This window comes from Myotis myotis, unplaced genomic scaffold (genome assembly GCF_014108235.1).
Source record: "Myotis myotis isolate mMyoMyo1 unplaced genomic scaffold, mMyoMyo1.p scaffold_m19_p_14, whole genome shotgun sequence".
NCBI classification, from domain to species: domain Eukaryota; kingdom Metazoa; phylum Chordata; class Mammalia; order Chiroptera; family Vespertilionidae; genus Myotis; species Myotis myotis.
Genome location: NW_023416318.1, coordinates 19,133,566 through 19,148,829, shown reverse-complemented (window position 1 = coordinate 19,148,829; position 15,264 = coordinate 19,133,566). Strand labels below are relative to the sequence as shown.

Here is a 15,264-nt window from a genome sequence, read left to right as displayed (position 1 = left end):
TACTTTTACTATCTCAAGCAATTTTATTCATGCAAAAATATGTTTTCATTCCAACAGGGAAATAACTTTGTCAACTTTTCACATGTATTTAGCTCAGAGATCTAAAAAATAACACGTTTCTGACCATCTAATATCTAGTAGTTATTTATTGTCTGTTTCAATATTAATTTCTATCTTTACAGAAGGTAAATTCCACAAGGACAATACCATATCTGCTTTTTTTCATCCTTGTGTATCAAGCATAGTACTTGACACAGCGTGGTAAATAAATATTTGTCGAACAACTACCAAATGGGATGAAGAGCAACCTATTACACTGTGTATTGTGTTACTTGGGTCAAATAAAATTTATAACGTACAGTTAGATTTACAATGGTAATAACATTTTTAATGCTGAATTTACAACTTTTTTCTATTTCTAATTATTTTCTTTCTTTCCCATTTGAATGATCTGGATCGGTTTGGTTTGTCCTAATTACCTAAATTATTCCCAGGTTTTAACTTTGGAAACAGCAAGAATTAATTAGAATACTCTAGTGGGCACTTTTTCACCCAATGAGTTATAATCTCATATACAGAGAATTGTCTGTGTAATTCATGTAAAAATTTTATTCACATAAAATATGAATTTTTATTTTAAGATTTTTCTACCTATCCCTGTCTTTTTTGTTCTGTCTCTTATTGGATAAATTATAAGGTTCCCTAAAACAAATACTCAAGAGTTCCCTTAAAAGACAAATTCCTTAGAAAAAGGAATAGAAAATAGTAGCTATTGCCTTTCTCTTATTTTGTGCTGATTTTTAAACCCTAGAACATGAATAAGTGCTTATTATGTTCATTATTCATGTAGATGTAATCTAAAAATCTTTAGTTTAAATTTGTAATATTATAAATAATATTATATGTATATACATATGTTTTTTTGTGTTAGTAGAGGATACTTTTTATTCTGTTTTTAAAATATGCATTTAAAACACTATTTTACAAATGCAAAATGTGGTTGCTGAAAGCCATTGCCATTCTCTTGGGTTATTATCTTTGTTTTGTGTTTATTAACATAGTTCTTATATTACTAATATAAGTTTTGACAATAAACTGTTTCCTATCTTTAATGGTACAACATAACTTTAAGTTAAATGCTTCTGTTAAACTTCATCAAAATAACATTCTCTGAATGTATTCTATGATAACCAAACATCCCCTCTCTGTCTTTTTGAGTAACAGCATGCTTCTACAGCTCTTTAATTAAATGACCTTACCTTACATTTGTCTCGACTGGCTTCTGTTTACAGAAATTGTAAACCAATTGAATGCTCTGAGCAGCTTAGATGAAGATCAAGATGACTGCATAAAGCAAGCAAATATGCCTTCAGCTAAATCAGCCAGTTCCTCTGAAGGTCTAAGAGCTTTCTTCCTTTCTTTCTGCTTCTGACTGCCTTTATTTACTGTGACCTGCTACCTCTTGACTTCTGCCTATACTTAGCTGTCAGTTTTGTCTTCGTGCTTTTCCTTGGATGTTTTCTTTGGTAATTTGTAGTACACCAACAGGCAACAACATAACAGAACTTGCCATCTTTAGCAAAGCCTTATATCAAGATTCTCATTAGGTAGTCATTTTAGAACATCTTATAATAATTGGTCATGTAATATGGCCATACTTCTTCAGCTACTGTATATATTATAACTTTTACTTTTAAAAAATAGTTTTAGATTAAACCCATTTGAATTATTTATATTTAGGAATGAAGGATGTTTTACTAAAAATCTGTCAGTACTTTTTCATTAGATAAAATTAAATTCAGATGAAAGTTTCTCTAGTTTATTATCTGATACAATTTTCAAATTAATATGTATATATTTTATTTCATATGAAAATGTTGGTATACTACAAAATACTTGAATGGCATTCTGCCACTGGTAAAATGCTATGTCTTATTATTTACAGGTATTATTAGTGTGAATTTTTGTAATTCAAAAATTTCATGAATGATCGAAATTATGCTTTACTGTAACCATAGTGAACTAACACATATGTTTATTTTCAGAGCTTATCAACAAACTTAACTTTTTGGATGAAGCAGAAAAGGATTTGGCCACTGTGAATTTAAATCCATTTGGTGATCCTGATGTAACAGGATTAAATCCATTTGAAGATCCTGACTCAGAAGGTAACAAGTTTTTTTTCTGTACTTTTAGAGTCTTTATATAGTCAAATTCTCTTGAATGGTAATGGCAGGAAGACTCATAAAGTAATTTTTGTCCCTAATGATAATGTTATTGTGTTCAGTACCACTTGCAGTTGATCGGCAATGCTGGGTAGCTTCAATTGAATTTTTTTTAAAAAAGAAAGTCTTACATAGACATGTACTTGGGGAATTTATTTATTTCTAATTTTTAAAATATATTTTTATTGGTTTCTAAGAGAGGAAAGGAAGAGAGAGAGAGAGAGAGAGAGAGAGAGAGAGAGAGAGAGAGAGAGAATGAATGAATCATTGATCGGCTGCTTCCTACACGCCCCCTACTGGGGACTGAGCTCCCAACCTTACATGTGCCCTGGCTTCCTGGTTTATGAGTCAGTGCTCATCCACTGAGCCACACCTGCTGGGGGAAAGGGGCTTATTTTTAAATGTCTGTTAATTTGATCAAATAGTAAAGCTCTGTTGTTAGAGATAACATTGTTCTGTCTCTTACTGGAAAAATTATAAGGTTTCCTAAAGCAGATACTCAAGAGTTCCCTTAAAAGACAAATTTCTTATAAACAGGAGTAGAAAATAGGAGTAGCTATTGCCTGTTTTTCTTATTTTGTGCTGATTTTTAAAATTCTAGAATATGAACAAGTATTTTATCTAGCTGGCATATGGTAAAGTTTCGTTAATTTAGCAGCCTGACCAAGTAAGGTCAAGTTGTGGCACATACTGATATTGATGTGGTGGGGTGGCTTCTCCCTCTAGACAGCTCCTCCACCCTCATTCGCAGAGAGTTTGAGGAATCCCTCTACCTCCTACTCCATGTCTCTGGCTGAGAATTAGTCAGTGGTTACAGTAAGTTGTGCATGTGAATAAAGGAGCAGAAAGAAGACTGAAACCACTGTTGTCGTACGTACAGCATAATTGGGAGAAATAAACCCAGGTATTTTTTCTGGGTCATTTTTCTTATCAAGTAGTTTTGATCTCTTAAAGCCTAGAAAAGAGCTGTTGAAGCAGTGAGACTTCTGTTTAATTAAACTCTGTTTTCTCAAAGTAAATGTAAGAATGACTAATCACTGTTTACATCTTTTAGACTGCTCTTAGGAAATCTTCCTGAGCTGTAAAGAATTTTGCTGCCACTAGTCATGGTGAAAATGAGGTTTTAACTTCAGGATTCACTCCGTTAGAGCAATATTATTTAATAATCCACTTTTTCTTTTCCTTTACTTTCTCCCTTCTTATCAGATTCTAAACTAGTAAGTTTAAATTAATTGTATTTTATTTTGTGAGCTAGTTATATTAAGAACATGTTTTAAATCTTAAAAGTTACAATAAATCTTAGAGGTGATCTATTTCAGCTGCGTACTTTCATAGATTAGGAAGCTGAGGCCCGGGGGAATTAAGTGATTTGAACAAGAACTCTAGGTAAATGGAGATGGAGTTAGAGCTAAGATTCCTAATCAGGAGTCTTCTTTCGACTATACAGCTTCTCCTTGATTATTATATACATCTGAGTATATCGAGTTTTAAAAATATTAACAAGATATTTTGAGACATCAGTATTTGAGCTTTCCATTTCAAAATAGAATAAGTTTTCTAAATATATGTACGCCTATTTTCTGAGGAATAGAAAGGAATAGCAGATATCATGTGATACCATATTTCTATATAGGAGAGGTTAGCCAGCCTGACTCAGAATCTTTACTCATGTTGATAGAGCTAAGAAAAAAGGTGACAACTAGTATTTCTCTTTAAATATACATCTCTTTCTGGAATTAATTTTATGGATTAAAAACTTGCTACTTGCAGTAAAAAAAAAAGTATTTGGGGAAGATAAAAATGTGTTACAGTTGTCAAGATGGTGTATTATTATTTGCATTTACAGCTTCAGTTTTCTTATATTCATGATATTCAATGCTTCAGTTCCCTAAGTGGTTTTTGCTTGTATAACTAACCAAAGACCATTTGAAAATTTAATCCATTTTATGGTCTTTTAAAAGCAGAAACTTACTATGTATCAGTTTGAGATGGCAAGCTAGTTTATGGAAATAAAATAGGCAATAATAAAATATTATTCCTTTAAGGAAGTTAAAATTTCCAAAATTGTCATTTATATATTATTAGAGACTTCAAAGGCATTCCAAAGATGACATTTTGGGGTTTACCATTCCTGGAAAAGTAGACAAAGATCTTAGATATTACACCTTCTGAATTTAGCCCCTCCAAAATGTGCTAGTACTTTGCCTCTTTCAGTTCCATTCGATATTGAGTATTTTTGAAAGCATTAAAAATGTGAGAAAATGTCAGATAGAATTAATTGGACTTAATTCATCTGTTGCTATTGTTTTATAGAACCAACCACTGAAACAGTATCACCTAAAAAACCAGAAGAATCTTTTTATAATAACAGCTATAATCTCTTCAAAGAGATGCAAACTCCACAGTATTTAAACCCATTTGGTGAACCAGAAACCTTTGAAACTATAAAGGATTCTCCTCCCCAATCAACAAAAAGAAAAAATATAAGACCTGTGGACATGAGCAAGTACCTCTATGCTGATAGTTCTAAAACTGAAGAAGAGGAGTTGGATGAGTAAGTACATTTCATTTTGCTATCATCATAGGTCAGGCTTTATATTAACTATAGGGATCCTCTGTAATATACCTTTAGATGGGTAAAATGAGATCTGGTGCAATGTTAACATACACTTTACAAGTTAGTATCTGTCTCATCCCCATCTGAAATTTTATAATCTTGACCATTAATCTCCCACCCTCTTCCATATGCTTGTATACGCTAAACTAACAAATGAGGGAATATGTTCTTGGAATCTCTGGTTAGAATTTCTATAGTGTCTTCCCATAAGAACTGTTATAAATAGCACTTGAGTATTTTTAATTGATTACTGTATGCATTATGCTTCAATTATGTTATGGAAACCAACTAATCATTTATGATATTGATTTGATCAGAAGGCTTATTCAAATGCCAAACAATGAGATCATAACATTTATAAATTAGGAATTTTCAATTGTGTTACTATTCTTACCCAAATGTGAGGTTGATTGACTACAAGCTCAGTATAAATAGTCAATGTGATTAGGGATACCATTTTACGCAAATGTAGGTAGGGATAAAGAGAGAAGTGAATTTTCATTGTGTTCTGAGGTTATACAGTGTATTGCTTGTGTGACTATAGACCGTTGCCCTGAGTTTGTTAAAAAGCAACAAGCAAAACTTCTACTTGCAGCCATGTTAAAAAGAAGCTCTTCAGGCAGGAGGAAAATGACACTACTTAGAGATTTGGATCTACACAAGGAGATGGAGAGCACAAGAAATGGCTAATATAGTATTATATATAAAACTAGAGGCCCGGTGCACAAAAATTTGTGCACTCGGGGGGGAGGAGGGGTCCCTCAGCCCGGCCTGTGCCCTCTCACAGTCTGGGACCCCTCGGGAGATAACGCCCTGCTGGCTTAGGCCTGCTCCCGGGTGGCAGAGGGCAGGCCCAATCCCTAGGTGCAGCCCCTGGTCGGGCTCAGAGCAGGGCCGATTGGGGAGTTGGGTCGCCACCCCGTCATGCACAGAGCAGGGCAGATTAGGAGGTTGTGATGCCACCCTCAGTCACGCTCAGGGTAGGGCCAATTGGGGGGTTGGGGCGCCGCCCCCTGTCATGCACAGAGCCGCAGGGCAATCGGGGTTTGGGCGCTGCCCCCTGTCACGCTGATCCCGGTGCTGGGAGGCATATTACCCTTTTACTATATAGGGTAGAGGCCTGGTGCATGGGTGGGGCTGGCTGGTTTGCCCTGAAGGGTGTCCTGGATCAAGGCGGGGGTCCCCACTGGGGTGCCTGGCCAGTCTGGGTGAGGGGCTGAGGGCTGTTTTCAGGCTGGGAGTGACTGAAGTTCCCAACTGCTCCTTTTTTTCTTTTTTTTTTTTTTTATTCTGGGCCAGCTTTACCTTGAGGCTTGGCTCCAGCTCTTAGGCCTCCGTGGCTGAAAGTAGGTTTCTGGCCTTAGCTTACAATGTTGTGAATCTGCTGGCTGAAGTCCAGTGGTATTTGTTACAATGTTTCTTAAACTGCTCGCTCAGAGGCCTGCAGCCACAGGTGGGAAACGTTGGTTTCCTCCAACGATCCTCCGTCACTGAGGCAAGCAAGCCTCATGTTAGTTTCAAGCTGCCTGGCTGCCGGCTGCCATCTTGGCTGACAGTTAATTTGCATATCTTGCTGATTAGCCAATGAAAAGGGTAGCGGTCGTACGCCAATTACCATGTTTCTCTTTTATTAGTGTAGATACTTATCTTTTAAAAATTTCCTTAAAATATAACTGGCTTTGAAGTTTAAATAATTTATTCTGTGTTTTTTTTATTGCTTATTTTAGAAAGAAGGAAGGAGGGAGTGGGGAAGGGAGAGAAACATCAACTCTGGAGAGTGAGTCTGCAACCTGGGCATGTGCCCTGACTGGGAATCAAACCGGCAACCTTTTGGTGCATGGGACAATGCTTAACCAACTGAGCCACACTGTCTAGGGCTATATTCTGTGTTTTATAACATGTATAGAAATTGACAATCTTAAACATTCACAGTTATCATAATTTAGCATAAAGGCTGAGAGTGGGAAATTGAAGAGTCCTGTTTTAAGCTTTGTCAACATGTTACTTGAAGATGTACTTTTCTTTATAGAGAACATCATTGTTTATGTAGAAAATCATAAGGAATCTTCAAAAAGTTTACCAGAACTAAAAAGTAAATTTGGCAATGTTACAGGATACAAGATCAACATATAAATTTAATTATATTTTTCTATAGTAACAATTATCAGAAATAGAAAAACTTTAAACACCATATACAAAAGCATAAAATAAAGCCCTCAGGGATAAATTTGAAGAAAGATGTGCAATAACCATATGTTGAAAGCAACAAAACATTGCTGAGAGCAATTAAAGAAGAGAAATCAGCCCTAGCCGGTTTAGCTGAGCGGATAGAGCATCGGACTGCGGACTGAAGGGCCCCCGGTTCGATTCTGGTCAAGGGCACATGCCTGGATTGTGGGCTCCATCCCCAGAGGGGGCGTGCAGGAGGCAGCCAATGATTCTCTCCCATCATTGATGTTTCTATCTCTCCCTTTCCCTTCCTCTCTGAAATCAATAAAATATATTTTTTTTAAAAAAGAGGAGAAATCAAATGGACAGAAATGCTATTGGACATGGACTCAAATTGATCTATACATTCTGTGCTATCCCAATCAAAGTTTTGACATACTTTTTTAAAATAATAATTAAGGTAATCCTAAAATATATATGGAAATGCAAAGGACCTAGAATAGTCAGAAAAATTTAGAAAAAGAACAAAGTTGGAGGACTTATACTACCCGATTTTAAGACTTATTAACCAAGACACTGTGGTATTGTATTCAAAGTAGAAATATAGGTGAAAGGAAGAGAATAAGAAAGTCTAGAAATAAGGCCATACATAAATATTGTCAATTGATTTTTGACAAAGCTAGCAAGGGAAACTGGTTAAGAAATGATAATCTTTACAACAGATGTTGCTAGAACAAGTAGATTTCCATTTCTTGCTCCCACTTTCCCCCCACACAAAATAACTACAACCCTTATTGCATACAGTATACAAAATTTAACTAAAAATAGGTTATACAACTAAAATTAAGAACTAAAATATTGGAACTTCTAGGAGAAAGCATAGGAGAAAAATCTTATTGACTTTGAGTTAGGTAAAATGTTTTAAATAGGATTCAAAAAGCACAAAAAAATCAGAGGAAAAATTGTTAATTTAGACACTATCAAAATTAAAAACTTACGCTCTTTTTTTTTTTTTTTTTAAAAAAGCAGGAAAATGAAAAGGCATGTCATGGTTTGGCAGAAATTCTTTGTAAAACAAAAGACTTCTATGAAGAATATGTGAAGAATTGTTTTAGCCCAATAATAAGATAAACTTTTTTTAAATAGGGGAAAGGTTTGAACAGAAATTTCACAAAAGAAAATATAAGAATGCCAATGTATATACAGAAAGATGCTCAACACCTTAGTCATCAAGGAAATGCAAATTAAAACCAAATAAAACACCACAACACACCCACTTGAATTGCTAAAATTTAAGAGACTGACTTTGTCAAATAGTGTCAAGGATGTGGAGTCACTGGAACTCTCTCAAAGAACTCTGAGTTCTAAATGATAGAACCATTTTATTTTATTTTTAATTAAATTTATTGGGGCTAACAATCTATATATATAAAAAGCCAGTGTCTGTGACGACCAAACGACCAGTCACCATGAGGTGCCATTGACCACCTCTCAGTCCCTCCCCACGGGCCCGCAAGCGGGGCGAGGTGGGACTGGGGACTGGCGAGTGGGCTGAACAGCTGACCTCTTGGTAGCTGCCCCGGTCTGTGATGGATCAGCAATGGTGAACGGGGGAATCTGGGCGGGTGGTGAGAGGACCGGGCTGGCTGTCAGGCCGTTGGGATCACCAGCTCATCCCCGGCTGCTTGGGGGCTCAGGCCTGCGGGAAAGCAGGCACCAGCGATTTCGCCTCCATGCGCATGCGCCAGGCCGGCTGCTGATGGAACACACTGCCCACTCGGGGCCTCACGCCTGGGCGGGTAGGTCACGGGCGCGCCCTGCAGCTTCCGTCAGTGCCTCAAGCCCCAGCAGCGGTGGCAGCGGCAGCTCCCATGTGACCGGCTCCGAGCGGGCAGCACATTCCTTCAGCTGCTGGCCCAGTGCATGCACATGGAAGTGAAGTTGCCGATGCCCGCTTTCCCGCAGGCCTGAGCCCCCTAGCAGACGGGGATGAGCTGGTGATCCCAACAGCTTGACAGCCCTGCAGCAGAGGTGGTGTTCGGCCTGGGGACTGGTGAACGGGCAGAAGATGGAGGCTAGGCCTAGGGACCCTACCTGCATGATTTCATGCGCTGGGCCTCTAGTGATTAATAAAATTACATAGGATTCAAGTGTACATTTCTGTAATACATCATCTGTATATTGCATTGTGTGTATACTGTCCAAAGTCAGATCTCCTTCCATCACCATATATTTGACCCCTTTTACCTTTTACTATCACCTTGCATCCCCCTTCCCTTTTGGGAACCACCATACTGTCCTCTGAGTTTTTATTTGTTTGTCTTGCTTGTTCATTTATTGTTTTCATTTTTATATTTTACCTATGAGTGAAATCATATGGTTCTTAACTTTTCCTGTCTGAATTATTTCGTTAGTATGACATTCTCAAGATCTATCCATGTTGTTGCAAATGACAGTATTTCATCTTTTCTTACGACTGGGTAGTATTCTGTTGTATGTGTGTACCATTTTTCCTTTATCCAGTCATCTATCAAAGGACATTTTAGTGTGATTTAACTATTTTAGAAAATAGTTTTAGCAGTTTCTTAAATTAAACTTATACCCATCATTTGATGCAGCCATTCCATTTCTAGGTACTAGTCACTCAAAAGGAATGAAAGTATATGTCCACAAAAAGATTTGTACATGAACATTTTAACACCTTTATTTATCACAATAGCAAAATATGGGGATAACTCAAATGTCCATCAGTAGGCAAATGGGTAAACAAATTGTGTATACCCATATAATGGAATACTTACTACTCAGTACTAAAGAAGAAGTAAATGATTTTTCTGAATTTTAATTTTTAATTACAGTTGACATTCAATATTATTTTATATTAGTTTCATGCATACAGCATAGTTAGACAGTTATATCATTAACGAAGTGATCCCCCCAATAATTCTATTACCCACTTGGCACCATACATAGTTATCACAGTACTATTGACTATATTCCTTATGTTATACTTGATATCCAATGATTATTTTGTAACTCCAATTTGTATTTGTATTTCTTAATCTCTTTACCTTATTCACCCAACTCCCTTCTCATCTGGAAACCCTCAGTTTATTATCTGTATCGATGAGTCTTGGTTTTGTTTTATTTATTTTTTTTATTCTCTAAATTCCACATATAGGTGAAATCATGGTATTTGTCTTTTTCTGTCTGACTTATTTCACTTAGCACAATACCCTCTAGGTCAGGGGTCCTCAAACTACAACCCGCGGGCCACATGCAAATACAAATATTGTATTTGTTCCCGTTTTGTTTTTTTACTTCAAAATAAGATATGTGCAGTGTGCATAGGAATTTGTTCATAGTTTTTTTTTAAACTATAGTCCGAGCCTCCAACGGTTTGAGGGACAGTGAATTGGCCCCCTGTTTAAAAAGTTTGAGGACCCCTGCTCTAGGTCCATCCACACTGTGGTAAAGGGCAAAATTTTATTCTTTTTTGTGGCCAAGTAATATTCCATTGTATATATGTAACACCACTTTTTCTATCCGTCTATTGATGGGTACTTTGCTATGATAAATACCACTGCAATGAATGTAGGTAGGGGTGATAAATTCTTTCTAATTAGTGTTTTTGGTTTCTTCGGTTATATATCCAGAAGTGGAATTGCTGGGTCAAAGGGCAGTTCCATTTTTAATTTTTTGAGCACCCTCCATACTGTTTTCCACAATGGCTGCACCAATCTGCATTCCAACCAACAGTGGACAAAGTTCTCTTTTCTCCACATCCTCACCAACACTTTGTGTATGTTGATTTATTGATGATAGCCATTCTGATGGGCATAAGGTGATATCTCATTGTGGTTTCAATTTGCATTTCTCTGATGATTAATGATGTTGAGCATCTTTTCATATGTCTATTGGCCATCTGTATGTCTTCTTTGGAGAAGTATCTTTTCAAGTCCTCTGCCCATTTTTAAATTAGAATGCTTACTTTTTTGGTGTTGAGTTATATGAGTTCTTTATGTTTTAGATATTTATCCCTTATTGGATGTATCATTGGTGAATGTCTTTTATCATTTAATATGTTGCCCTTTGTTGATGGTGTCCTTTGCTGTGCTTTGTTGATGGCAAAAACTTTTTAGTTTGATGTAGTCCCATTTATTTTTTTCCCCTTGCCTGAAGACATATATCAGGAAAAAATATTACAAAGAGAAATGTCAGGGGTTTTACTGCCTATGTTTTCTTCTAGGAGTTTTATGGTTTCAAGTCTTACATTTAAGTCTTTAAATTAATTTTGAGTTTATTTTTGTATGTTGTATCAGGGGTGGTCTAGTTTCATTTTTTTTGCATGTATCTGTCATATTTTCCCAACACCATTTATTGAACAGACTGTCTTTACCCCATTGTATATTCTTACCTCCTTTGTCATAGATTAATTGACCATATAGGCATGGGTTTATTTCTGGGCACCCTATTCTTTTTCATTGATCTATGTGTCTGTTTTATGCCAGTACCACGCTGTTTTGATTACTATGACCTTGTAGTGTAGTTTGATATCAGGTAGTGTGATCCCTCCAGCTTGTTCTTTTTTTCTCCAGATTGTGGTGGCTATTCAGAGTCTTGTAGTTCCATATAAGTTTTTGGGATTATTCTAGTTCTCTGAAAAATGCTGTTGGTATTTTGATAAGGATTGCACTGAACCTGTAGATTGCTTTATATAGGATGGACTTTTTAGTGATGTTAATTCTTCCTATCCATGAGCATATTACATGTTTCTATTTATTTGTAAGGAAGAAACAAACTATGGATATGTGTAGCTACATTGATGAATCTAAGAGGTATGAAGAACACCAGAAATGTCAAATATAATAATATATATAAAGTACTTTTCTTATGTTTTAAAATCCCTTTAAAATGTAATTGACTTTAAAGTTTAAATAATAATATATTCTGTGTTTTATAGTGTGTAGAAGTAAAATGTCCTGAAACTACATCAAATGAACAGTGATTGGGTAAAGGTACTGTTTGAATTAGAAAAGAGATGATTTAAAGTAGCTATAATAACCAAACTCAAATATTTAAAAGACTTGTTTGGTGAATGAGGTAGTTGTTTTCTATTGCTCTGGAACTGCATTTCTCAACCCTTTTCCATTTTACAACAGGTGGCTAATGACTCTCACATATGTTTTATGCTTCCATATGCATGGCTAGGTTTTGATAAAAACTTCTAATGTCCTATAAATATGTAGAATTATATCATAACTAATTTCAAAATGAGGTTGAGGTTTCAATACTAATTAATAACTATGCAGTGATTGAAAAAGTTGGCTCAACTCTTGCTAAAGTTATTATATTTGTTTTCTTTGAAATAGCTAATGTATGATCAAAATAAAATTTCTCATGGGTGGTGTAGCTGCTGAGTAATAGCCACACACCTAGAATATTTGAATGTCAATGCAAACTTTAAGTACAAGCATTCAATCGTTCCAAGATGCCTGGGTATTACCCAACACACACACCCTGCTCTCTTCTATTAACAAATTAAAGAGACATCTAATGTTTGCTTAAATTTTTAAAATGTCTTAATAAAAACTAAAATCAGAATGACTGGGTGTTTCCTTTTGACCATTCTTTTATCACATGAAAGTCACAGTCTTTACAAATTTCCCATGAATAAAGAACATTCTAAATTGCTCAATCATCTGAGGTTACCAGAGAGAGCCAATAAACACTCCTTCCTGCTTTTTTTGTAGGAATATACACACAGATTCTTAAGATTCATATGTAAAGATCTCATCAGCTAAAGTGAGAATATAGGAAGACTCTGTATTACTTTCTTCTTCAGTATTTCTCATCTTTTTCCCCCCAAGAATTTGTAGGTATAACTTCAGTAGCAGAAATATCCCAAAATTTGTTTACTACAATAATAAACTTATGTATGACCTTTCAAATCAAGTGAAAAGTCTGACTCATCTTTCCTTACCAAACTCTTTCTGTATCTGACCTAAAACTATCACAGATAAATAGTGCTGAGTCCTTTGATGTATAAATAATCTTCAGAACCTAGCATATCCATCAGCACCAAGAGAAAGTATAGACCCTTCAGTGCTTTTAGTGAATGCCCTTTACACTTAGCAACCACGTGGATTACTTAGATTCCTCATATTTGGGGGTTAGTTCAGCCATTCTAGTTTATGTGGCAAAAATGAAAATTGATAAAGCAATAATTTTTTTAAGCATTTTTGAAGTGATTTTTGTGTCCAGCATGAATCATTTCTGGTATAGTGTGTCAGTATTTCAAGAAAAATTGTCATTGAATTTTATTCAGATATGCTACACACTCATTTTAATAAATTTGGATTGTTTTTCCAATGAAACAGAAATTTTCAAAGTGACAGGAAAAGACTATAATTTTTGCTATACCCTTGCTTCATATTTTTTTTGAGGATGTTTATTAATCCTATTTCTAATAAACTTATAGTTTTTCTTATATAATTTTTTTCTGGGTGAATTATTTTCTAAACAATGAGTAATGTCATTTAAAACTATCCTGTCTAATTTTCCACCTAATATAACTGATGCATTTTTAATTCATAATGAGTTAATGATATAACTAATCTATTATGCAAGTATACAGTACAAGGATAAAAGTAATTCTTTTTATTTAGAGTGATGCAGGAAGCCCTGAAATAGATTATTCAAATCCTAGATGATCAGCAGAATGTGAAAATTATGCTAATTCCTTAAATAATTTTTTTCTTACTAAAAATATTGTTTAAATATTTGTAAATACTTTAATCAGCAGTTATGTAACTTGTTATTATAAAGAATGGAGCAGTTTCACAATCATATATATATATTATTCTTACTCACTTTTTATGGTACTTTTATTGAGATATATGTTACATAACGTAAAATTCCACATTTTAAAGTATATACTTCAGTGATTTTTAGTTTATTCACTGTGTTATGAAACCATCACAATTATGTAATTCCAGAATATTTTCATCACTACAAAAAAGGAATTCCATACCTATTAGTAATTAGTCCCAATTTCTCCCTTCCTCCATCTCCTAAAAACCACTAAACCTACTTTCTTTCCATATGGATTTGACTATTCTGGACACTTCATATAAATGTAAACATATCCTATTCATTCTTCAAGAGTAGGAAATTCAGTTTTATTCAGGAATCTCTGATTTTACAAGGAGGTTCACTCAAAATCCTTAGCAGCTTCTTGTCCTTTTTCTCATTTAGTACATAACCAGTGGTGGTGCCTAGCACACTCTTCATTAACAGGTGGGTCATAAGTGTATAGAGATACTGACTCCCTTAGTTCTCCTAATGGTCATGCATATTCCAGGGCAGGTGGAGTCCCTGGTAACTCCATTTTCCAGCAGCTTCCTATGTTTCCTCTAGCATGTCATACAGATTTTATTTTTCACTAAATGGCATAGTTAAAACAGATTGAGAAGCATGGCTCTAGTTGTTTTGAGAAAAATGTCCATTTGATTATGTTTCTAGTAATATGAGCCTCAGGAGCCAACTTTGGAAATCAGTCTATCTGAGCTTCTTTTCTACAAATAATACAAATATTCAAGTGGTTAGAGGGAGACCTACGTGGTTAGAAGCAAGCAGAGAGACATGAATAAAAAAGACAATATTTAGAAATCTTTGTGTATATACTAGATATTTTATAAAAGTTGCGTGCAACTGAGTATTGTAAATTCAGTTAGAATTGCCTATTTTAAGGAATTTTTTTCTAAACACAAATCCTTTTGTAATGTAAAAATCTATCCTCTAACACTTCTGAGTTTTTCTTAAAACTAGCCAATTTTACATAACCAATTAATAATGATACTTATTGTAGTAGCTATCATCTTACAAACTGCTATGGAAATTTGTTACAAAGAGATTTAACAGGGAATAATTTTTTAAACTATCACCCAAATAATTCACATAACTGAATTAACTGTTAGATTGAAGTGGATTTGTTCAGTTCTAAAACATCAATTGTTAAATAATAAGTTTGGAGGAGTGGAGAGTATTTTTCTTTTCTAAGTTTAGGAGTTTAAAATAAATTTTTGTTTTTATCCCATTTCTTTATATTTACCTCCCTTTGAACTACTTTTAGAGTTTGAAAAATAGCAATTTAGACTATAGATAAAATTAGTAGGACAAATAAGATTGTTGTAAGGATTAATAGGTTAATACATGTACAACACTTAAAGCAGTACCTACCATGGTGTAAGC

The 15,264-nt window shown here is 35.0% G+C and overlaps 1 protein-coding gene across 9 annotated transcripts in view; it reads left to right on the top strand.

Annotated features, from left to right (window-relative positions):
- EHBP1 (EH domain binding protein 1) overlaps positions 1-15,264 on the top strand; it is a 324,049-nt gene that overhangs the window by 130,034 nt on the left and 178,751 nt on the right. For 4 of the 9 annotated variants that reach the window (XM_036334393.1, XM_036334394.1, XM_036334396.1 and 1 more), the window contains 3 exons: positions 1,293-1,397; positions 2,046-2,168; positions 4,539-4,779. In XM_036334393.1, coding sequence (XP_036190286.1) covers positions 1,293-1,397; positions 2,046-2,168; positions 4,539-4,779 — 469 coding nt within the window. Of the gene's footprint in view, positions 1-1,292; positions 1,398-2,045; positions 2,169-4,538; positions 4,780-11,801; positions 11,850-15,264 lie in introns of all 9 variants that reach the window. The other 5 variants (XM_036334401.1, XM_036334400.1, XM_036334398.1 and 2 more) reach the window with 3 other exon arrangements.